Source organism: Saimiri boliviensis, chromosome 17, assembly GCF_048565385.1.
Source record: "Saimiri boliviensis isolate mSaiBol1 chromosome 17, mSaiBol1.pri, whole genome shotgun sequence".
In the NCBI taxonomy this organism is placed as follows: domain Eukaryota; kingdom Metazoa; phylum Chordata; class Mammalia; order Primates; family Cebidae; genus Saimiri; species Saimiri boliviensis.
The window spans coordinates 28,311,170-28,335,783 of NC_133465.1; the positions used below are offsets into that span (position 1 = coordinate 28,311,170).

Sequence of the window (24,614 nt, forward strand, 5' to 3'; positions counted from 1 at the left end):
GCCCATAAATAGACCAGTACTTGCCTCAGACCTGCAGATATCTGTCACATAGTCTTTTTTAGTCCTTTGTTCAATGTCAGACACTATTACGCTTCTGATAGCTCTGTCCTGCCCACTGGGTCTGGGCTGGGTTCTTTCTCCATTGATCAGGGGAGGTACCCCACATAATCAATTAAGTTAAATAGTAACACGGGGCAGGTGGTTTACATTGTGTACACGTGTAGTGTCACAGAAGATTCAATAGTAGGAAAGGGGAAAAGTTGGAGAAAACTACCCTCTGACTGGTCCATCTTGGGATGCCCTGACATTTCTGACTGGCTTCATTTTAACAGAAGCCAGCTTATCCCAGAGAATAGACTCACCCGAGGTTGGCAGGCCCTAAAAAAGCATTTCACCAAAGTATTTCACTTTTAGTGTGGAGAAGTTCTGGAAATGGAAAGATCTTTCCCATGGGGAGTCGGAGAGCCAAAAACATCCCTAAAGAAAATGGCCTTAATGTTTCAAAAGAACTGAGAAGACTGGGGGGAAGTGAGAAAACAGAGGTGGATACATGTGAAGAAATTAAATAACTCCTCATATCTTAGAGCAGATTGAATTTACATTTTACTTAAAAAAAGGGGGGTGGGGAGTACATACACAAGGAGGAAAATGGGGTGAGGAACAATAAAGATCTGAAATGGATTTCTATGATTTTCTCCTACAATGATCGATTCTGTCTGCTGGGCAGCATTTTTCCTGCTGGCGTACAACTGCTTACAGTATTAACAAGGTTGGAGACAAAGGAACTGTCAAAGTTTAGGCCCGATGGAAAGGAGAGTAAGATATCATATACAATGTAAGTTTACAATACACAGCATTTTCTTTAAATGATGTAACGCAGTCGCAAGAAGAAGTTAACAATACTAACACGAGAATAATCAAATTTTTGTTGTTATCCATGTGCAGCAACTAACTGCTTTACAAAAAAGCAAAATAATACAATATATCATCACATGTATTTACAGTGTAGTAAATATACTTTTCTGTCAAATTTTACACAAACTATTTACAGGTGAATATACTGCATTAAAAAAAATTGTGTGGCTGACACTAAGAATGAATTTTTGTCTAAATCCATTGCATAACATTGAGTAAGACATGCCTCATTATGCCTGGGAGTCGGGGAGGATGTAGAAACAAAATCAAAAAACAAAAAGCCCAAACAAACTGAAAACTCCTAAAACCTACAAACTTGGGAGTGTTGCTGGCTGACACTCTGTCTCTCCAACTAGGACACAGGACAGAAACTGACTGTTTGGGATGTGTCCTGGGCACCCGGCTCAGTCATGGACAGGTGTTGAGTGAATGGAAGATGGAGCTCTAGCCACTTTGCCCCAAAGCTAGTGAACTGCATCTCCATCTCGGCAACTAAGGGTGCGCCCCTCAGACGGGAGTACTGGCATAACAGGTAGATTATGCAGGACAAAAACGTGAGCGAGTTCCTGTTTTCCTCTTTAAAAAGTCAGGGGAAACGACCACAAACTGAAGATGAATTACTTATAATATTCTCAATAGAACTTATGTCAATTACACAAAAATGGGTAGCTTGCTCTAAACTTCAGAATTTCATTTATAGATTACAAAGTATGAAGACTAAAAAAGTGCTGCATTTCTCAGGGAACACATAGTGGTGAGAGGTTTATCTCATGTACATTTTAGTTACTTGGAAAGCTAGATTTTCCTCAAAAGTCTTTAAACAAGGTAAATTTTAAACCTTAGTAAGTTTTCAAATCCCTAGGATGTACTAGTCAAAAGTATTTTTGCACTTCAAAGGCGGCTCAATTTTGATTTGTGCAACGGTGATCATTTCAGGAGGAATGAAATACTATACCTTGGTAAACTTGTTTATGCAAAGATCAATATTTTTTAACAGTAAACCTCTGGAAGTCTATTTTGATGGGAAGAGCGAAATAGCATTAACACCCACCATCATATGCACCAAACCAACAGGAAAAAAAAAAAAAGAAGAAGAAAAACACTGAACTAAAGTTATTAAAGGCTTACATTGTCTGCTACTCCACGGCCTAGAAACTTGAAACTTACCCCAGAAACACTGGGTTGTGGGAGAGCCAAGACCACAGTGGCAGCTTGGCATCCTTGGCACTGGGTTACTGATCTATTTCTAAACTCAGTTCTAATTTTAGCTTCTTTATAGTCTTAGTTGCTCTGTTATTATAAATATTTTCTTCTAATGCAGCCTCTACAATAGTTAAAAACAAAAGTTTAGTAAATTGCACCTGTCTTCAGTATTTCCAACAATTCTGTGTTAAAGTCACTAATAATACTAAGGTTTTCTTTCCTTTTATTTTGGCAAATAATTCTTACTTTTCCCAGGACTGTAAACAAATTAAAAAAATTAAATTCTTGTTATTTCTGAGTATCAAAAACAATTTTATTTACATTAACATATTACATTGTTACTGTGTGGATAAATGTGAAATGTGTTATATTATTAAAATCAGAACACTTAAATGTACCATTATTTATTGAATTAGCTGTGGAATTTAATTTACTGAAATTCTCTAATGAAGAGCACTACAGGAAACTCCCCTCTCCCCTAGGTTTCTTTTTTCCCCTCCCAAAGCCATTATATCTTAAGATATAAAGGGAACCTGGGAGTAGAGGGATTAATGTCTTTTTGTAATAAATATGGTTTAGTTCTATACTGGAACATCCAGATACCAATATGCTCACTGAAGTCAAATTATTTTGTACACTGCAGGTACCACAAAGAAATTGGATCTGCATTACTATGAAAATTCCAATGCCATGATAATCCATACCACCAGTATAGCAGCAACTCTAATGGCCCCCCATTGTCATACTAATGCAGGCTGACCAGTCTTTTCACAGTGATTAAATGCAATTCTAGCATTGTTTTCTTAAGAGGTTTCTGATTTTTTGGAGGGGAGGAGGAAAATTAAAAGACATTCAAAATACATCTTATCAAAGAAATTTATGATAATATACACCATACTCTATTCTTGGAAATTATTTAACAAAATAAAAATATCAGTTACCCTAAATGTCACGTACCATTCCATTTTGCTATGGAGCTAATGCAAACATCTATGACAATTACTTTCTGGGAACAATTTTCAATACTTTGTTCACTGATTACCCTGCTCAGAATTATTTAGGAAAGAAGAGGAAGAGGGAAAAAATATACACACATATACACACACACACACACACACTCAACATATATATGTATATATATGTATATATAATTACTATACTTAGTATAGTTTTGGTTTACAAAAAGCAAAACACACAAAAAATCACCTTTAGCAAAATTAAAAATTAAAAGATAATCAACTGGAGAAACAAATAAGCTAGTTTGGATGAATGAGTTTGGATAAGGACTTAGAAGTCATAGTTTTAATTCAGTAATGTTAAGATATATGTGGTCACACTTATTTTCCTGTAATTATTGCTAATACTCAAGTGTTAGTATTTCTTAAGAATCCACTATAAAATATGAAATTTCCCTCCCCCCTCCCAAAGTACCTTGTCTGTGGCTTTATGGTATCAAGTCACTGAGGCTTGACCTCTATGGTTGGTTCGGTTTTTTAAGGTTAGAAAAAAGGCCACAGCTAAAAGATTAAACATACTGGGGTTATAATATTATTTCTCTCATAAACTTCTATCTTGAAAAGTGTATTAAATAGGACTAACACTTTACTCTGTAGGATGAAGAAGGGAAAATCACAGAAGGCAGAGCTCTGTGCAAATGGCTTTCATCGCTGGCCAGTAGTAGCAGTATTCAAGAATTCATCCTCTCTTTTACAATTGAGATGTTCTCAGTTAAAGTTTACTGACCTCCCACTTTCTTTGCAGTTGTTCTAACACTTACATATACCAGATATACGCCAAAAGTAGAAGAAAAAAAAGTTAAAGAAAAGGCAGCATTAAATTTAGGCAATGCTTCCAAGAGTTGATCATCTGGCAACATGGCAAACCGGATGGGTTCATTATAAAACAGGAAGTGCAGCATTACAACATGGGGGGATGGGGCAAGAACAGGGAAGGGGTCACTAGTGAAGAGCCCAAGTTAAGTTGATTTAAAAAAAGAAAGCAAGCAAGCTTCACACGATCTTCTTAATGCTATTACGTTTGAAACTGCCAGCGCTTCTTTGCTTCTGCACTTGGCTTGCGGATCCGTGGCGAGTTCGTCCACTGTTACAATGGCCAGTGGTAGGGGAGAGTTCAACGTTCTCCTTGTCGATTCCTGGAGAAAAACAGGAAAGTTACTTCTTCTCTTTCTTCTGGGACTGAATTTTATTACAGACATGTGTCGCTTAACAACGGGGATACGTTCTGGGAAACAACTGCATTAGGCAATTTTGCCTGTGCAAATACTGTGGAGTGTACTTACATGAACTTGGATGGCACAGCCTACTACACACCAAGGCTATATGGTATAGCCTATTTCTCCCAGGCTACAAACCTGTCCAGCAGGTTACCATACTGTGTACTGTATGCAGTTGTAACACAATGGTATTTGTATATCTAAACATAGAAAAGGTACAGCAAAAATCTAGTATTATAATCTTACAGGACCACTGCCTATATGTATATGTGGTCTGTTGTTGACTGCAATATCGTTGTTTGGCATGTGACTATATTTGTGATGAGATACAACCTGCAAATTGCTTATGCACATTTCACTTTAATAGTCAATTGCTAGATTGTTTATTAAGATAATGTCACATGGAAAACTACATTTTGTTAGGCAAAATTTGCTGTCATAGCAGAAAATAGCACAAGAAAAATGAAAAGAGAAGTTGCAAGAAAAAGCAAGAGGCAGGCAGGCTTGAACTAAATGAAAGGCTAGCGGCCGCGGGGGAAGACTAGGGTTCCTCCCTCCAAATCATACCAGAAACTTCCAGCAGAGGTCAGCTTCTAGCCTTATTCATATCCTTATTCATGTTTATAAACAGAATAGACTCTCCAGCAGCAGAAAGTACTGATCTTTCCAGCAAATTTGTCATTTCAAAGAAAACTCAGATGCTTTTTATTTTTTAATTACAGTGCCTGTCCCAAAGAAACTGTTTACTGAGAAAATAATATATCACACAAAGGTCATACTATAGAATCTTTGCTTCTTTTCAACTAGGGCAAGTCATTTCACATTCTGCAACCTTCAACAGATGCTATTTATTTCTCTCGAGGAGGGGATTAAACCTCCAAAAGCTGGGCCTAACAATGATTATTAATTAATTAATTAATTTAGAGACTGTCGCCCAGGCTGGAGTGCAGTGGTGTGATCACAGCGCACTATAACCTTGAACTTCTGGGCTCAAGCCATCCTCTTGCCTCAGCCTTCCAAATAGCTAGGACTACAGGTGCATGCCACCATGCCCAGCTAATTTTAAAATTTTGTCTAGCAATTGGGTCTTGCTATGTTACCCAGACTTGAGCCACTGCACCCCACCCCAGTGAATTTTATAAATAATCTAAGCAGTAACTTCAGAAAATTAACCAGAAACTAAAATAAGATTTTTTTTTTAGCCTATCACATTAGGGAAGATTACAAATTGGGTAAAAAGATGGTGGTTACCCTTGCAGAAGTAGTGACTTAAGGGGACATGAGGATGGCTTCTTGGGGGTGCTGGTAATGTTCTGCTTCTTGATGTAGATAATGGATTTTCAAGTGTGTTTACTTCTTAAAAGTTCATTAAGCTGTAAACTTACAATTTGTGTCCTTTTCTGTTACACATCAATACAGTTTACTTCCAACATTAGACTGATTAAACCTACTTCTGGCATAACTTTTGGTGGGAGAGCAAACAGCTGCAGAGAGTTTTAGTAGTTTGCATCAAAATGTACATTACTGATTGATATTTACTGATATAGAAAGATGACCACAATTTTTGGAGTAGGAAAAAAACACCCACACACTGGGGGTCAGCGGGTAGGGCTGGGTAAACACTTGCCAAAACATTTTATCTCTGTCAGAAGCCAAAGGACTAAAAATATATATATACTTTATGTCTGTATGGTAAGATTTCAGGTAATTTGGACTTTATTCTTATTTATATATTGAAATTTTAAATTTTAGAACTGAAAAATGTCCATCTTTGGACAAAAAGTAGTATTTCAAGACAAGACTTATTCATTATGTTACAGAAAATGTACACAGATCCACCCAGTGAGTTATCTCTGTTGGCTCATGAACAGGAAATGAACTTGGGATGACCCCCCTCTAGGAGCTACTCATCCTTCATTTGGATTCAGCACTGAATTCAACTCAAGAGTATCAGGCATCTGTGAGCACATGGCCTGGTTTACACAGGCTCAACAGAGATTTGCTGTCTTAAAAATCTGAAATGCTGTCAAAGGAATACAGGCATTTGTCAGTGATTGTTTATGAACATGTGCACTGTGTCAGGCATATGAGTGCAATGAAAAACATTATCGACATTTCTTCAGAAGGCAAGCATAGCTGAACCACCACTGAAAATCTGTTCTATTCAAATCTTTAAAAAAAACCTTCTATTGATTAAAATTTTTAAGGCTAGTCATGTTCTAATCTAACCATATGCATAGAAAGATGACTAGCAACATTCACAGAACTTTTCTCTGGGTAACAAAATTCTGGTAAATTTAAATTCTCTTCTGTGTATTTATCTGCATCCTCTCTAGAGCTATTTACGAAAGAAATAACAAAATTGAAAGAAAGCTGCTCATAATTTCTGGAATGTGCCTTGAACTTCTTTGGGACGTATATCTGTGAAGGCTCTTTTAATTGTCTTGCCTATCTCTACAAGATAAAATTCAACCCATATTTTTTTCTCATCTTCTTTTCCTTCATGATACATTATTCTCTTGCCAGAACTACTTTCTCCTCCTTGCTTTTAAATTAACTTGCCTGTAATTGCACAACTTGTACATCCATCTCATTTCCTCTACTAAGTTACTAAGTACATCCTACTACCTAGAAAGGTAAAGATCATTATTATTCATTTTTGTTTTTCTATAAAATCTAGTTATTTTTTTCAATGAATTAAAAAATTATTAAATGAAAGTTCCCAGGTTATTAAAAAAAAGAAAAATTACTTTCAATTAATACTGAACTGAATGCTTCAATTTTAAAATTTGATAGCTGGATCCCTATAATTCAGAGCCCCAAAGCGTGCAATCCCTGATCTCTAGGGAGTGGTATAATATTTTTAGTCGAAAAGACAGAACTTTTTGTTTTTCTCCTCTGGCATCCTCCATTTAAAATTATGAATTTGTCAGCATATTTGACCTTCCATTTCCTAAAATCTGCCTACAAGTTTCAAGTCCAGTAATTCTGTGTTGTTTCTTTAATAGGAAATAAGATTCAGGCAAAACTAGGACCTTAAAAAGACAAAGGTTTGAAACAATTTGGAGCTGGGCCGCATGCAGGAGGGCCATGAAGCATGGATGACCACTAGGAAGGCCTGTGGCTCTCTGTCAGCAATCTGCTACCCTGGGGCTTGTTCTTGTGTGTCTTACTAGACCATGGCCTACTCTGAGGGGACAACAGTCATTACGTGGGTGGCAATGCTTCTGTTTGGGTACAAGGGCCTGCTTCTTGAGAATTTAAATTACATAAATTGTAGCAATGTAGATGAAGCCACTAGGGTGAAGCATCTTAAAGAAGTGCTAAGAACATTCCACTTTCTGTTTTGTGAAGCAAGTAACCCTCAAACCTCAGTTTTAAAGGCCTAATCTCCTGTTAAATGTTGAGAGTAAAAAACAAGCTATAAAGCTGTTCACATACTATGACCTCAAGTATGGAAAGAAACTGGAAAGAAATGCACCAAAATGTTAATAAACAGTGGTTATCTACCTTAGAATGACAGGATTGTGGGTAATTTTTTCCTTTTTTTGGAATTTTCCAGTTTTTTCCTAATGAGCACATTAATTAAAAATATAAAAGTACAGTGACTTGTCAGCCCTGTCTGTCACTTAAAACCAAAAGCTTCAACACTATATCAAATGTTGATATTCTACTTCTATTCTCAAATTCATTTTTCATCTCAATTCTTGTTTTTAGAATGTGTGTTTTCTTCCTACCTAGTGACCCAATTGTATAAATCACACATAGGTAAATGTGGTGTGACTGTGATTCCTAAGTTCAACTTCACAGCAAAGATGTCTGTAAGGATAAAAGGAGGCCGGGCGCGGTGGCTCAAGCCTGTAATCCCAGCACTTTGGGAGGCCGAGGCGGGTGGATCACGAGGTCGAGAGATCGAGACCAACCATGGTCAACATGGTGAAACCCCGTCTCTAATAAAAATACAAAAAATTAGCTGGGCATGGTGGTGCGTGCCTATAATCCCAGCTACTCAGGAGGCTGAGGCAGAAGAATTGCCTGAACCCAGGAGGTGGAGGTTGCGGTGAGCCGAGATCGCGCCATTGCCCTCCAGCCTGGGTAACAAGAGCGAAACTCCGTCTCAAAAAAAAAAAAAAAAAAAAAAAAAAGAATTGTAAGGATAAAAGGAGAAACTAACAAAAATCTTGCAAAGTAAAAAAAAAATTAAAATGCATTATATTTACACCAAAATATATGTTGAAAAAATGTATCTTGAAAAAGCCAAGGTAGGCCGGGCGCGGTGGCTCAAGCCTGTAATCTCAGCACTTTGGGAGGCCGAGGCGGGTGGATCACGAGGTCAAGAGATTGAGACCATCCTGGTCAACATGGTGAAACCCCGTCTCTACTAAAAATACAAAAAATTAGCTGGGCATGGTGGTGTGTGCCTGTAATCCCAGCTACTCAGGAGGCTGAGGCAGGAGAATTGCCTGAACCCAGGAGGCGGAGGTTGCGGTGAGCCGAGATCGCGCCATTGCACTCCAGCCTGGGTAACAAGAGCAAAACTCCGTCTCAAAAAAAATAAAAATAAAAAATAAAAAAAAAGCCAAGGTAGTATGAAATAGAATGATCATAGTATTTAGTTCTGGCATTTAAGTTTCTAAGTGTAATTATCACTTCTAAGAATTTTGGTAGCATTCTTTCTTTTTATGATCTAGAATTAAATCTAGAAATCTCTTTATGAGCTGGTGAAGGATTTTGCTTCAATGTCCCATAGGAAAAACTCTCAGATTATCCGACAGATTGCTCCACTGCAGACAGAACACATCCTGCATAAAATATGGTACATGCCATATTTTAAGTTAGGGAGAAGGCCTTGGGGCTGCACTTCTTTTCATTACAGCCCCTTTAAAGTTTTGCATTCTGGTCTCTCTTTTGCCCCTGAAGCATTGGTTCCCTCTTCTGGCCTTTGGTGGACACAAAAAGAGAAAACTACAAAGTGACTGACAGAAACCCAGAGGCTACCACCCAAAGGAAATACAGCTAAAACTTCTGTGGTCCTGAGTAGCTAGCTTAAATGACCCCACAGATACGCTGACATGCAGCAAGTTACAAACATGTATAGTGGAAACAGCTGGACATTCTCTACAGCAGTATATCAGTAGTATTATGCGTCAATAAATTGTGGTGGTTCCTGATAAAGACAAAATCCAAAATAGAAGGTGTTACTGGCCAAAATTTAGTGAATTTGAGTAGTTAGAGAAAATGATTAGGTTACATTATTGTTATTGAAGTTATGTGTCTATTTCCCCTGTTAAAACACGAGTGCCTTGAAGGCAGGTATCAGGGTTTGTGTTATTTTTTGTTTGTTTGTTTGTTTGTTTGTTTGTTTGTTTTTTTGAGATGGAGCTTCACTCTGGTTGCCCAGGCTAGAGTGCAATGGCATGATCTTGGCTCACTGCAGCCTCTGCCTCCCAGGTTCAAGCAGTTCTCTCACCTCAGCCTCCCAAGTGGCTGGGATTACAGGTGTGTGCCAACACACCTGGCTAATTTTGTATTTTTAGTAGAAACAGGGTTTCTCCATGTTGGTCAGGCTGGTCTCAAACCCCTGACCTCAGGGGATCCTCCTGCCTCAGCCTCCCAAAAAGTGCTGGGATTACAGGCATGAGCCACTGCACCGGGCCCAGGGTTTGTGTATTTTTACAACTAGTGATGTAGCTGCAGCCTGACAATTTTTTAGTCACCGATTTTTTAAAAACACTTTTGGTTTCCCAAACTGAAATAATCAGTTACAATAGTATCATGAAATAACAAAAGAACTGAATCACTTTTAACTCTTGAAAAGCTAAGGAAAAATGTGTTAGGTAATTTGTGAGAAGTTATACTAAAAAAATGACAGACTAATAACCCAAATCTCCCGCCACCTGTGCAGGAGGACTAGTAGGTTACCTGACTCTGCATTTAGTTTATTTCATACGCCATATGGCAAACTTATTAGAAAACTATTATTACACACAGGAGAAGTCAAACATGTCAGAAGACCCAGATTTGAGGATTGTCTGGCTCAGTACTCTTTAGTTCTAATTTTTAATCTGGCAATTCAGGATAACAGCAGGCTTGTCTATTTCAAAGGGTTGTTAGATAAAATAATCTATGTGAAGAATTTTTGCACACAGATAAAATAATTACTCCACAAATTAAGATGCTCCTAATATCTGAAGTAAAAGACCAGATGATACACTGAAAGGAGTTTGAGAACAAATACTAGGACTTTAATTTTATGCTAGAATATGTAAAATTAGTGAAGCTAATATAAACAAGCACAAAATAGAATAAATCTTCTTAGAAGAAAAGACAGCTACAGCTTGTTTTTAAGCTACAGTAAATACATTCATGAAGGCATATTAAATATATACTTAGAATTTTGTGTATTTCTAACTGTAAGAACTTTTGGCTGGGTACAGTGGCTAATGCCTGTAATCCCAGCACTTTGAGAGGCCAAGGCAGGCAGATCACTTGAGGTCAGGAGTTTGAGACCAGCCTGGCCAACATGGTAAAACCCCGTCTCTACTGAAAATACAAAAAAAATTATCCAGGCTTGGCAGAGCACACCTGTAATTCCAGCTACTCAAGAGGGTGAGGCAAGAGAATCGCTTGAACCTGGGAGGTGGAGGCTGCGGTGAGCTGAGATCACACCACTGCACTTCTTTTTCTGTTGAGGTGCAACATTTTTGTATAATAATTACAGGTCAATAACAGAAAAGGCATCTTTTATAAATTGGACATAAATATGTCCAATTTTTCTTCTTAGTCTTTACAGCTAATGATCATATTCCTTTTTTTTTTGAGACAGTCTTGCTCTGTCACTCAGGCTGGGGTGCGGTAGTGCAATCTCTCGGCTTACCACAGTCTCCACCTCCCACCTCAGCCCTGTGAAGAGTTTTTTGTATTTTTTGTAGAGAGAGGGTTTCTCCACGTTATCCAGGGTGGTCTTGAACTCCTAGACTCAAGTGATCTGCCTACCTCAGCCTCCCAAAGTGCTAGGATTACAGGTGTGAGCCATCGCACCCGGCCATATTCCTTTTTTTAATCTCAGGTGGTTGAGTAGACAGCCAGCTTTAATTTCTAAGGAAACACTGGGGTTGGCTTTCTATTTGGGGAAAATAAGTTATTTTCTAAGCTAAAAAAAAAAAACTTCACCAAGCCACATATTCTGCTTTTTCTCTATTAACTCTCTCTTGAGTTTCTTATTAACCTGCCTTTGTTAGTCCAGGTCTGGGATCACATCTTCATTGTTCAGGGTCAGTATCAGCAGCTTCTTAACTGAGAGAGGCCACACACTGCCCCTGCAATGCCAGTAAGTACCAAGACCTTATAAAGTGGTGGCTTTACAAGTTCCTCAAGTGCCTAAGCCAGACTGAGCTTACAGGGACTGGTGAGTAAAGTCTCATGCTATGTGCCCAGGATGAGTGTGGGGTAAGCAGTATTTCGTGCAAAGATGATGAAAGTAAAGAGTACCTTGATGAGGGAACAGCTGCATGAAAACTGCTGATTTAGAGCAAGGCAGAGAAGCTTTACAAAGAATGGAAGAAAAAAACAAGTGAGTGATGTCCATAAGATTGAAAAAAGGGTGAAATACAATTAGATACTAGATAATTATAATGTTCCTTGGTTTTCAGAAGGAATCTGGTTTTAATTATTGAACTCTGACCATTAATTTCCTAAATATTGTAATTGGTAAATAAATGATAGAACTTACAATTTTGTAGATATAATTTTTACCACCTAGATTAAAATTAAGAATTTTAGTTTAAATTAAGAATTAAGCTAAAAATTAGATTTAAAAATTAGCAACAATTATACCAAGAAATCGCTCAATTTAAAATTATTTTTCTCCCTTAAACACAGGATAATAACAAAGAAAAAGAAAACAAATCAAGAAAAAAAAGGTCAGGTAATACCATAAACAATTCTCTAAAACATTAAAATCATTTCGGAGATCTTAAGTGGCTTCAAAATAGGTTTCTTCTAAGAGGAAGATATTTCTTTTCTATCTTTTGAAAAGACAGGGGTTTCATGATGTTGCCCAGGCTGGACTTGAACTCTTGGGCTCAAGCAATCCTCCCACCTCAGCCTCCCTAGTAGCTGGGACCACAAGCATCTGCCACTATGCCCAGGTAAGAGGGAACTATTTCAAATGTAGCAAACAGAAGTATTACTGACTTAGGACTAAGTCTAAGTTTAGAGAAATGGTTTTGATGAAATATCCCTCCATACACAGAGCCATCAGCACTACTGGTTTAGGAATGTTATGATCACTACCTGATCTAGCCAGCTTCTCAGGGAGAAGGCCTACATTACAGAAGCAAAGTGAGAGAATGACTGGTAGGCTTGGACGAAGCCCAAAAATAAAAGTGGAAGAAAGAAATCTAAAAGATTAACTGGCCAGGTGCAGTGGCTCATGCCTGTAATCCCAGCACTTTGGGAGGCTAAGGCGGGTGGATCATGGGGTCAAGAGATCAAGACCATCCTAGCCAACACGGTGAAACCCAGTCTCTACGAAAAATTAGCAGGGCGTGGTGGTGTGTGCCTGTAATCCCAGCTAGGCTGAGGCAGGAGAACTGCTTGAACTTGGGAGGTGGGAGTTGCAATGAGCTGAGACTGTGCCATGGCACTCCAGCCTGGAGACAGAGTGAGCCTCCTTCTCCAAAAAAAAGAGATGAACTAAGTATGTCTTTGTTCTAAAAAAATTCATGCTCCAGTACTGACAGTAAAATGAGCTGATTAAACAAACAAACAAAAAAGTTAAAGCCTTTTTGCTAGTAAAAAAAAAAAAGGTTTGTAGATCGCAAGTTTGTTTTGTTTAAAAAGTTAAAGCCTTTTTGCTAGTAAAAAAAAATGTTTAAGTAGATCACAAGTTGGTTTTGTTTAAAAAAAAATTGAGGTAAAAAATGTGTTATAAAACTTTTGCTATAATTATTACGTGATCCTTCCACACAAATGTCCCTTTGAACTATCAGAATACTATATAGTACAAGGTACAACATGACAGATATCACAACAGAGGTCAAAATAGTTATCTATGTACATTCTACCGTCCGTTCTGATCTGAAAGCTACGGAAGGCAGGTATCATGCCCTGGTAGGCCCTCTGCTCCCCTGGGTCTAAGAGCCCCTTGCATATAGTAAACAACACATATATGTAGGATAAATAGCTGGAATTTTGGTTATTTTCTCCAGAGCACTATATTATTAATGTTGTATTTTTTTAAAAAAAGGTATACACTTAGAATTTGTTAAACAACATGGATGGGAAGGAAATAAAGGTTTTATTAGCTTAAAACCTACTACTAGATCCATAGGCAAAAAGTGTCAAGTCTCTGGTGACCAAGGATTCTAATATACACCTACCAAACACCTAGAAAATAGGTATTCAAATATTTATTGAATTAAATTACCATGCGAAGAATATCAGGAGAGCCTGACAAAGTATAAATTAAATTTTAATACTTTGGAAATGGATCCTATTTAATTAATTTTCTTTCTTTTTTTCCTTTTTTTTTTTTTTTTTTTGAGACTGTGTTTCAATCTGTTACCCAGGCTGGAGTTCAGTGGAATGATCATAGCTCACCACAACCTTGACCTCTTGGGCACATGTGATTCTCCCACCTCAGCCCCCCAAGTAGCTGGGACTACAAGGGCACGCCACCACACGTGGCTAATTTTTGTATCTTTTGTAGAGATGGGGTTTCGTCATGTTGCCCAGGCTGGTCTCAAGCAATACACCTGCCTTGGCCTTCCAAAATGCTGGGATTAAAGACGTGAGCCACCGCCCCCGGCCTGGGTTTCATTTTGTAGTTCTAATCCTGGTTCTTCAATTCATGTCCAGCTCAGCTAGACTGGACCTAGTAAGATCAAAATATCACACCTGAAATATTCTTATATTTCATAAGGTAAATGGATTCTCTTTGGGATGTTCTTATTAACATTTGGAAAAATCCTAAGAGCCAAAGTCTTATGTTCACTTGGCTAAAGGGTCACAGTTAATGTAATTCTATATGCACTGAATCCCAGGTACAGTCATTGGCTCCGCTGATGCCAAATTATGCCAAATTCAATTTCTATTAGGGAGGGATTCGGGAGACAATCATTTAGGTACTTTTATATGTGAACTTGTAAAACAATCCTCCTTAGGATAGACAATTAGGCTAAGCTAATTTGGCAAGAATGCATTTTCAGAGACAACTGCTTTAAGTAAGTGACTGCCACTTCTTCTCAAAGCTGATAACTAATGAAATACCACCAAAAATTTTTATTTAAGTAAGGCCTAATGCTGGGGCAGGAGTGGGAGAAGGATGAGGTTCATGAATCTCTTATTTTGTTGGTTTGCTAGCAGAGAATGCTGAACAAAAGAAAATACAGCTTAGTAGCTGATCCTGCTAAACACCAAAGATCTAGAATGAAGAGTTTCGCATTGACATGAAACACTTGCGGCAAAGGATTCAATGTGTGCAAATCAGTAACATTCGCTTTTTGATTTTTTTTTTTTTTTTTTTTTTTTTTTTTTTTTTTTTTTTGAGACGGAGTTTCGCTCTTGTTACCCAGGCTGGAGTGCAATGGCACGATCTCGGCTCACCGCAACCTCCGCCTCCTGGGTTCAGGCAATTCTCCTGCCTCAGCCTCCTGAGTAGCTGGGATTACAGGCATGCGCCACCATGTCCCACTAATTTTTTGTATTTTTAGTAGAGACGGGGTTTCACCATGTTGACCAGGATGGTCTCGATCTATTGACCTCGTGATCCACCCGCCTCGGCCTCCCAAAGTGCTGGGATTACAGGCTTGAGCCACCGCGCCCGGCAACATTCGCTTTTTGAAATAGGGCAATGGAACCTTCATCTGCTTAAATCTCAGGAGAATGGGTGCAAGTAGATGTTGGGTAATTTGATGGTAAATCAAATTTATGCTCTATATCAGGGAGTGACAAAGAATTTCTTTTTTTTTTTTGGTGGGGGGAGGGGGCGGGGGTGGAGGGTGAAATCTTGCTCTGTTGCCCAGGCTGGAGTGCACGGGTACAATCTTGGCTCACTGCAACCTCTGGCTCCCGGGTTCAAGCAATTCCCTTCCCTGCCTCAGCCTCCTGAGTAGTTGGGATTACAGGTGTGAGCCAGCGTACCTGGCCCAAAGAACTTCTTTAAATAGTACTGTTTGAGACTTGGCTGCTGGGAATGGAGGTAAGGAAATGCTTTGGTTTCTATACAGCTGAACAGCAAAGTTGAAACACCAGACCGAGTTAGGAATCTGGACAACTTTCTTTTGTTTGTTTGTTTGTTTTTTGATATAAACAAACTCAGCGCCATAAAGAAATGAAGAGGCTGAGTACCATGGCTCATGACTGTAATCCCAGTACTTTGGGAGGCAGAGGTGGGTGGATCACCTGAGGTCATTTAAGACAAGCCTGGTCAACATGGGGAAACCCTGTCTCTACTAAAAATACAAAAATTAGCCGGATGTGGTGGCATGCAACTGTAATCCCAGCTACTCAGGTGGCTGAGGGAGGAGAATCGCTTGAACTGAGGAGATGGAGGTTGCAGTGAGCTGAGATTGCGCCACTGCACTCCAGCTTGGGCAACAGAGCAAGACTGTCTCCAGAAAAAAAAAAATGAGATAAGGATATAAGATTACATGAGCTGAAGATATGAAGCAATACATCTAATTATAAACAAAAGATCAACTCTTACCATTAAGAGTTATTCTGTAAGAGCAAATGACAAAAACACAGTGATTGGGTATATAAATTGGGTTCCTTTTCTGAACATGAAACCACAATTTAGATATATAAATGGGTTTTGTGGGAGAGTAAGGTTACTTTTGAAAAGATAAACCCTTTCTCTGAAAACATGTAGTAAAATGATCTGGCAAACCAATGACATACAACTGAGTGATAGGAAGAGTTGAACACCATGATACCATTTAATTCTACTACTTTTAAACCACCTCATCTCTTCTGTGAATAGTCAGAGGTTCCCAAGGTGTAACAGTCTATTTATTCAGGCACCATCTTTGGAGAACTACTGGATATAACACCATTAATATGAAACTGGAACCAAAGCCATAAAACCTATTCTGATTTTAATAAACAATTCTAAGTAAGAGGTTGTAAAGTAAGACTGTTATATCAAAGCAAATGATTTGGCAAATATCCAATCAACACTGGACACAAGCAAATAATCAACTAGCAGAGAAACCTGTAATGGTTCCTTATTCTCAACCAGATTATTTTATTGTCTCCATTAATGGGCAAAGATAGGCAGTAATCTCCCTATCAATTAGACTGGGTTAAAAAAGTCAATAAAACGATTAGTCATTTTTGACATGTTTAACAACACTTTAGTAGGCCAAAAGGCAAAAGCAGACTTTAAAAACTGGAGGACCAATATAAACAGAGTTCATGAATTTTCTAATTTTGTAGACTTTTCAACTTTTGTTCAACAGATAACCTAGAAAATAGTCACATGGAAAAAAAGAACTGGTGGGTTTAAGGCAAGGCAGACAGAAGTAATGAGTTAGCAATAAACAAACAAACAAAAGAAAATAGAGAAGAGGACAGCAAAGTACATAGATAATGAGACAGCCAACAGACATGCGAGGCAATGAATGTGATACAGAGAACCTGGCCTTGGTTCTAGATAAAAACTGTATAAAGCAGTTAACCTAGTAAAACTCAGTCTCCCCAATGTACACAACATTGTGAGCCTAAAACTAAATTACCTGTATGGTTCCCTAGCTCCAAAATGCTACAGAGTTTATCAGCAGGGAAGCAGGAAGGAAAGAATTCAGTGGTTGCATTATTTGCAAAAAAGGAAATTTTAAGTATTGCACTGGCCTTCACAGCTGAAATGCTGATAATGGGCAAGACCAGAGGCAGCCCCTAGGGCGGTGCTTCTCTAATTCCAGTGTGCACAAGAATCGCCTGGGGTGTTTATTAACATACTGACTGCTGGCTGGTCTCCCCTTGGAGTTTTTTAGTGCAGATCTGAGGTGAAACCCCAGCATCTGCATTTCCAACAAGCTCCGAAATGGGGTCTGGGATCACACTTGGAGAAACACTGTACTAGAGTGTTAGTGACAGAGGGCAAACAAACATTGTTATATGAGGGGAAAAAAGACAGATGTCTTTTATTTCTGGGGGGAAAAAGGATTACTTTATATTACTTATTTTTTGGGGGAAAAAAGGATTACATTTTTTTCTCAAGCAATCCACCTGCCTCGGCCCGACAAATGTTTTTTTTTTTTTTTTTTTAAATATGGAACACTTCACGAATGAAGCGTTAATGTTGAAATAAAATTTGTTTCCTCTGCTGACCGAAGCTTTGTTGTTAACCAAAATTTAATAGTATAATATAATTATATAATAATTCAAATTCTTCAGAACCTTCAAAACTACACAAATTGAAATGTTCATGTAGAACTGGGATCATAAACTGGGAATTCTATTTACTGATCCTGAATATCACAGAATAGTTATGTCATTTGATTTTTTAAAAATCTATGCTGACACTTAAAAGAACTATATATAGTAATTTTTCCTTATAGAATAATGTGTTTCGTAAGTGAACTTTTCAGATAATGAAACTTTAAATAATTAAAGTTTCTTTTGACCATTTTAGAAGAGTATCTTTCTAAACAGAAAACACAACCCTAACAAAAGCTTTCCTTCATTACTCACTGTCATCGTAACATACACAACAGTGTAAGTTCTGTAATGAATAGCGCCTCCTGGGTCAAACAGAGTTGTATGAAACCATTCACTCTGACACTCAGTGAATCCAGAGTTCTGTAGGTTTGCCATTTCTGCCATCTTGTTTATCTCAGTCCCACCTGAGCTATTAGCTATTAGTATTTCTCAGTGTATTCAAATCTAAGTTGCATTATGAATTGGTATACTTTTCCCATTTGAACCTAACAGTGACTCTACAGTAATGAATATATGTATGGGCTTTAAGATGTTATTTCTTGAGATGACTTTTTTGTCTGATTATTTATTTTCAGATTTTTAGGATGGTTTATGGATGGTTGAGTTATTGCTGGTGGCAGGAAAGTGAGGTAGATTAGATTTTGTGTTTCTTTTTTTTTATGTTTTTGATACAGTATGCTATATCAGAGACAAGAGGAAAGAGGCCTTTAGGGCAATGTTAGTATATCTAGTAAAGGAATTACAGTTCTGTTCACTTACAGAATTTTGTGGTTTAAGTTGCTCTTCTTGCCCAAACTCTAAAAACTTGTCAACCTTGGAATATCATGTGGACATTTTACCATTTTACTGTCTTATGTACAACTTGTTTGAAAGCAGAAAGCTTAACAGAGCAACAAAAGTCAAGTCAGCTACAAGGTAAAGAAGAAATGAAAGGTGAATCTCATAAGAAAAAGGAGCAAAATCTGCTATAAACTGATCAGAAGGGAATTCCTAATGTTGGTATCTTATATTATTGTTCAAGGTCACATAAAGATCACATTTACTGACCTGGGGAATGCTGGGAAGTTGCAAGTGAGGTCATGGAATTAGAGAGGTTAAGGTTGGCAGTGATACTAAGCTGGCTCTGCAATGCAGGAGGGTAAGGAGATGTGGGTGTCAGGAGGGATTCCTCACTGGTTTCTTCATCAATTCCAGGCAGGTACGTGTCAATCAAGGCATCAAGAAACTTAACAATAAGCTCAGCATAGTCTGGAATTTGTGTTTGCTGTAATGGAAAATAGGAAATTATTTTAACTCCTTTTTTTGTTTTTAAGTAAATTCCTATCTGAAGCCAAAATATATTAATTTTGTTTAGACTTAATTTACTATTTTCCTTCCTTTGTATTACTTATCATCAAAAAAGGGGAGTGGAGTAATATTTATAGACTACCATAGGGCTTACAACAGGGAGTTCTATTCAGCTTACACTGAAAGCTTCAAGATGAATTCGCATTTTCTGAAAGCCGTGCACAAGACAGACTGAATTTAATACTGAGACAATATGATCATCAGGAATGATGTCTAGCCAATTTTCCAAAACAGAGAAAATGAGCAGAGTATAATCATTCCAGCTGCCATTTAGATTCTACTCATTAGACGCTGGTAAAGGGCTCAGAGAGTTACTGGCAATCTAAATCCAAAAACTGCTGTATAATAATATACTTATTTCTATAACTTAAGGCCCACTTTTTAAGTGACAACCTTTGCATGTCAATAGATATTCAGTAACAGTAAAAGGAAATAAATGAAATACTCAATTCTTAAAAACGGGAACAAGGTTTATATAATTCATATTGATTTAGCACACCCTGTATCTAAAACACTACACTAAGAACTGTTCAAGGAAGAAACAGAAATCCTACCTTCAAGGAACTTTGATAATTGGAGAGAGACTACATACAGAGAAAATGATTAAACACATATTATGCAGCACTACATCAACTAATGCCAATCAAAAAACAAATTAAGGCCAGGTGTGGTGGCTCTCACCTGTAATCCTAGCACTTTGGGAGGCCGAGGTGGGCAGATCACGAGGTCAAGAGATCAAGACCAACCTGGCTAACATGTGAAGAAATCCTGTCACTACTAAAAATACAAAAATTAACTGGGCATGGGAGTGCACGTCTGTAGTCCTAGCTACCTGGAAGGCTGAGGCAGGAGAACTGCTTGAACCCGGGAGGTGGAGGTTGCAATGAACCAAGATTGCATCACTGTACTTCAGCCTGGCGACACAGTGAGACTCTGTCTTCCCAAAAAACCCCCCAGCAACTGAATAGGAGCAAAATGAGGACAAATCCAGAGAGGAATGAATCTAATCTAATAGGTTGGAAATAAAAATGCTTTCATGAAATAGATTTTAACCATGGTAATGCTCCTTGCTAGTCATAAAAATGTTTAATTGTGTATATTAAGATTATCAAATACACAGGGACTGAGGCAGAAATGTATCACAGAGGTTTATTATACTTTTCTGAAAAGTAGAGCATAAGCTGAGTTTGTTTGTAAAAGTTAATACACACACACACACCATGCTGCCTCCTGGAACAAAACCTTGTGACAAGAAAGTTTCAAAAGTTCACATTTGAAACTTTTCATAAGTTTCAAAAAGTAACATATGTGTTTATCATGAGTTGTTATTCTGGTTTTCAGCATATTGTGTGTTCTTAAAGCAGGCATACTAATTTGAACAGAAATCTTCATTTTACCAGAAGTTAGAGAAAAATATATTTTCTTACCTTTGAAAAGGGTCCTGCAAACCGCCACAAGCCATTAAAACCAAAACCTGCAACAAATCAAATGTTACTCTTATAACAAGCAAGATATCTTTTAATTGTAACAGAAGTTAAATAAGTTGTATAGCTGATGATATATAAACCCTATGAACACATTGAAAACATGTTTTTAGAAGGAGTGTCAAAGAGACTAAAATCTACTTAAAATATATTCAGTATAAAACCACATTTTAATTTAAAAGGTTGTCAACCAGTTACATTGAACATACAACTGAGAGAGTCGAAAAATGGAATATGGAAATAAAAGTATGAACAAGTCTATCCCTTATAAAGAATTCTGTAGCCAGTGCATTCTACAACCGTGTGCATGTTAGCAAGTTCATCAACCATCCTTCTCCAGATACATTTATTTACTTTGCAGGTAAGATGTTTGGTATTGTGGTGGGGATTCTTCATGGTATACCACACTCTGCACAATTCCATGGATCGGATTTAACAAATTTGGATCTTGGCACAATGATAACAAGGTGTTGATCTTAGAGTCCAACAAATTATGCCTAAAAAAAAAAAATCAACAGAAGAAAGTTTTGGAGGAAAATTAAATGAAAATATGCAGCGGAAAACATAATATACATTCCCCAGAATAATGTGCCAAAATTGAAGGGAGATGAGCACTTTTTACTTTCTGAGGTATTTCTACACTTTCCAAATTTTCTACAATGAACGTGTGTGTGTGTGTGTGTGTGTGTGTGTGTGTCTTTTTGTCTGTCTTTTGTTTTAGTCACCAGGGAAAAAACGGTGAAAACAAACAACTGGTAGTGTCACATAACCATGGGTAACCATATACGGTAAATGTTTGCCTAGAACAAGGTTGGATCTGTCTGCTACTTAGCATTTAGTACTATTTCCATCTGTTGTATGCTGACACACACTTAGAATTTAAAGCTATATTTAGGATCTGTGCAAAAGAAAAAGAAAAAAATTAAATTTAATGTTAATCAGTTCTTTTAAAATGCTGAGTCAAATCAAATAGAGAAAGCAAAATTAGTTTAAAGGGAGTGAAATACATGATCCGATTGAAACTTAGGAAAAAAAATATTTCTAACCTGGCTATACTCTGTTAATAAAAATAACTGCGTCCTAACTCTCTAAAATTCTAACATGAGATTTTTTTCTTTTTTTCCTTTTTTTTTTTTTTTTTTTTTTTTTTGAGACGGAGTTTCGCTCTTGTTGCCCAGGCTGGAGTGCAATGGCGCGATCTCGGCTCACCGCAACTTCCGCCTCCCGGGCTCAGGCAATTCTCCTGCCTCAGCCTCCTGAGTAGCTGGGATTACAGGCATGCGCCACCATGCCCAGCTAATTTTTTGTATTTTTAGTAGAGACAGGGTTTCACCATGTTGACCAGGATGGTCTCGATCTCTTGACCTCGTGATCCACCCGCCTCGGCCTCCCAAAGTGCTGGGATTACAGGCTTGAGCCACCGCGCCCGGCCCTAACATGAGATTTAAAAAAAAGAAAGAAAGAAAGAAAGAAAGAAAGAAAGAAAGAAAGAAAGAAAGAAAATAATGACACGATATAGAAGGTCTAGATCAGGACTAGAATTTCTCTGAGCTATTTCAATTTGAACACTTTGAGGTTAATATTTTTTAATCCTTAAGAGATAATAAAAATGTATCTCATAAATAGAAGGTTGATTTTGTTTTCACTCAGCTGTGGATAAACACAAAAGCTCTACTAGAAAGCAAACCAAAATAGGTATGCTGATTTAGATATACCAGTCTAATGGTTTGCTTCTAAGTGAGGAAAATGAGCAATGATCATCAAAATAAACCACTTAATCTGATTTTTTAAAAAAAGTCTTTCCTTATAAACTTTCTTTTTTCTTTTTTTTTTTTTTTGAGACGGAGTTTCGCTCTTGTTGCCCAGACTGGAGTGCAATGGCGCGATCTCGGCTCACCGCAACCTCCGCCTCCTGGGTTCAGGCAATTCTCCTGCCTCAGCCTCCTGAGTAGCTGGGATTACAGGCACGCGCCACCATGCCCAGCTAATTTTTGTATTTTTAGTAGAGATGGGGTTTCACCATGTTGACCAGGATGGTCTCGATCTCTTAACCTCGTGATCCACCCGCCTCGGCCTCCCAAAGTGCTGGGATTACAGGCTTGAGCCACCGCGCCCGGCCCCTTATAAACTTTCTAATAGATCTAATAGGTCAAAACTAATCTTAGCCTTCATTAAACCTAATGTCTCTCAAAACCTAAAATAATTATCACAGTATCTCATTTTGCCCTCTTTGCAACCAGTACACATTACCAGGTAATATTTTTCCTAAGCCTTTATAAAGCATTTGACTTAAAGACAGGCACGAAAGTTAATTAAAAACCAAAATGAGATACTTACACAACAGGAAAGACTTTGGGAAACACAACACTGGCTTCTGCTAAGTATTCATAAAGAATTCGTTGATCAAACTCATCTGTGGTATATTTTACCAGTGTAGCCTGCCAAGATGCAAAAAAGTAAACAACATTTTTACTTTGTGGCTGAATTGTTATCTGTTTTCGTGAGAAGCAGAAGATTGTATCCTCTTCATGTTTTTAATATTTAAGGGCCTCCTAAAAGTAGACTGGAATAAAAATTTGAGGGTAGGAGACCCAGAAAGAGGAAATCCTTACTAGAACAGTAAGAAGTAGCGCTTGGATCTTCGGATCAGTAAGTACTTCTTCATCCAAGAGAACATTTGATTCAGACACTGAAACCTTACGTAAATGTGGGTGCTGTTGTGATGAGGAAATCCTCTGAGTTTCTGCAGTAAGATAGGGAATTAACATGATCAGCTGTAATAAACACCTGAATAATCACTTCACCAATTTCAATGTTACTTCTAAAATTCAACAGCTTTCCTTAGCAGACACTTAACGTAAACATCATACAGAATTACTATTCACTTATACAAAAGTTTTGGCTATCTATTTACAATGCTGTATATAATATATCTGATAAGTTTTACACAAGCTTCAAGATAACTGTCATTTTAAGAACAGTTTATCTTTTGAGAGATGACAAACATTTCCATATTTCATCCTAAAGAGCCTAAGAAATGGCTGAAAAATAAAGATGACTTTAATGGACTCTCCCACCTTATTTTCAATGACCCAGATCAATACTTTGTTTCTTACCCATTTCATAATCGGTTTCTGCTACCCTCCTCATTTTGGGGGGTGTTGTGATCCCCGATTCCATTTCTTGCCTTTTAGGAGCCTTTGTGTCTGATATCAAGTGATCAAAACTCTTCCTTGTTCCTATAAACAAAAGTTACAGAACATGGGAAGTTCATTAACCACAGTGTCTATAAATTGAAATATACTAAAAACAATATTTGGATATGAAGCTTTCACTTATGACTCAAAGAAAGCTCTAATACATCCCTGGAGCAGAGTTTCTTTCCTTTACTCTACATCCTCTCAAAGGGTTTGGTTCCCGAAGCTTTCTGTTTCAGGACAGGATGCACCTTACTGGTACAAATCTGAGATTATATTCTGTACACTGGAGATAAATGAACAAATATGATAACTGGTAATAAATACAAGGGTAGGCATTATTCAGCAGCAAAGGTCAACTATGTCTGACCAGTCTTTTCAGCTTAAGAAATGCTGCTGGTGCCAAGAACTACTCATTGATACATGAGGAATCTCCAAGCTTAGGAAAAAAGCAGAGTTTGATTTTAATTTTTTAAGCTTTGAAAAAACGATACGCATACCTGAAAATACTAAAAACCAGCAACACTGGGAGATGCTGCAAAAATAGCAAGTAGCATAACATCCCACTTGGCTTTGAGTTTCTCTAATTATGTAATCATGTATTAACACTTGACCATTTTTTTTTTTTTTTTGGACAGGGTCTCACTCTGTGGCCCAGGCTGGAGTGCAGTGGTGTGATCTCAGCTCACTGCAACCTCTGTATCTCGGGCTCAGGTGATCCTCCCACCTCAACCTCCCCAGTAGCTGGGACTATAGGTGCACACTACCATATCCAGCTAATTTTTCTAT

The 24,614-nt window shown here is 37.8% G+C and overlaps 1 protein-coding gene across 8 annotated transcripts in view; it reads right to left on the minus strand.

Moving 5' to 3' along the window:
• Nucleotides 1–585: 585 nt before the first annotated feature.
• The window catches only part of NF1 (neurofibromin 1), a 304,993-nt gene continuing 280,964 nt past the window's right edge, over nucleotides 586–24,614 (minus strand). For all 8 annotated transcript variants that reach the window (XM_074388406.1, XM_074388407.1, XM_074388405.1 and 5 more), the window contains 7 exons: nucleotides 23,745–23,867; nucleotides 23,241–23,371; nucleotides 22,966–23,066; nucleotides 20,983–21,125; nucleotides 20,572–20,618; nucleotides 18,845–19,061; nucleotides 586–4,270 (listed from right to left, as the gene is read on the minus strand). In XM_074388406.1, the coding sequence (XP_074244507.1) occupies nucleotides 4,128–4,270; nucleotides 18,845–19,061; nucleotides 20,572–20,618; nucleotides 20,983–21,125; nucleotides 22,966–23,066; nucleotides 23,241–23,371; nucleotides 23,745–23,867 (905 nt within the window). In that variant the 3' untranslated portion in view covers nucleotides 586–4,127. The remainder of the gene's footprint in view (nucleotides 4,271–18,844; nucleotides 19,062–20,571; nucleotides 20,619–20,982; nucleotides 21,126–22,965; nucleotides 23,067–23,240; nucleotides 23,372–23,744; nucleotides 23,868–24,614) is intronic.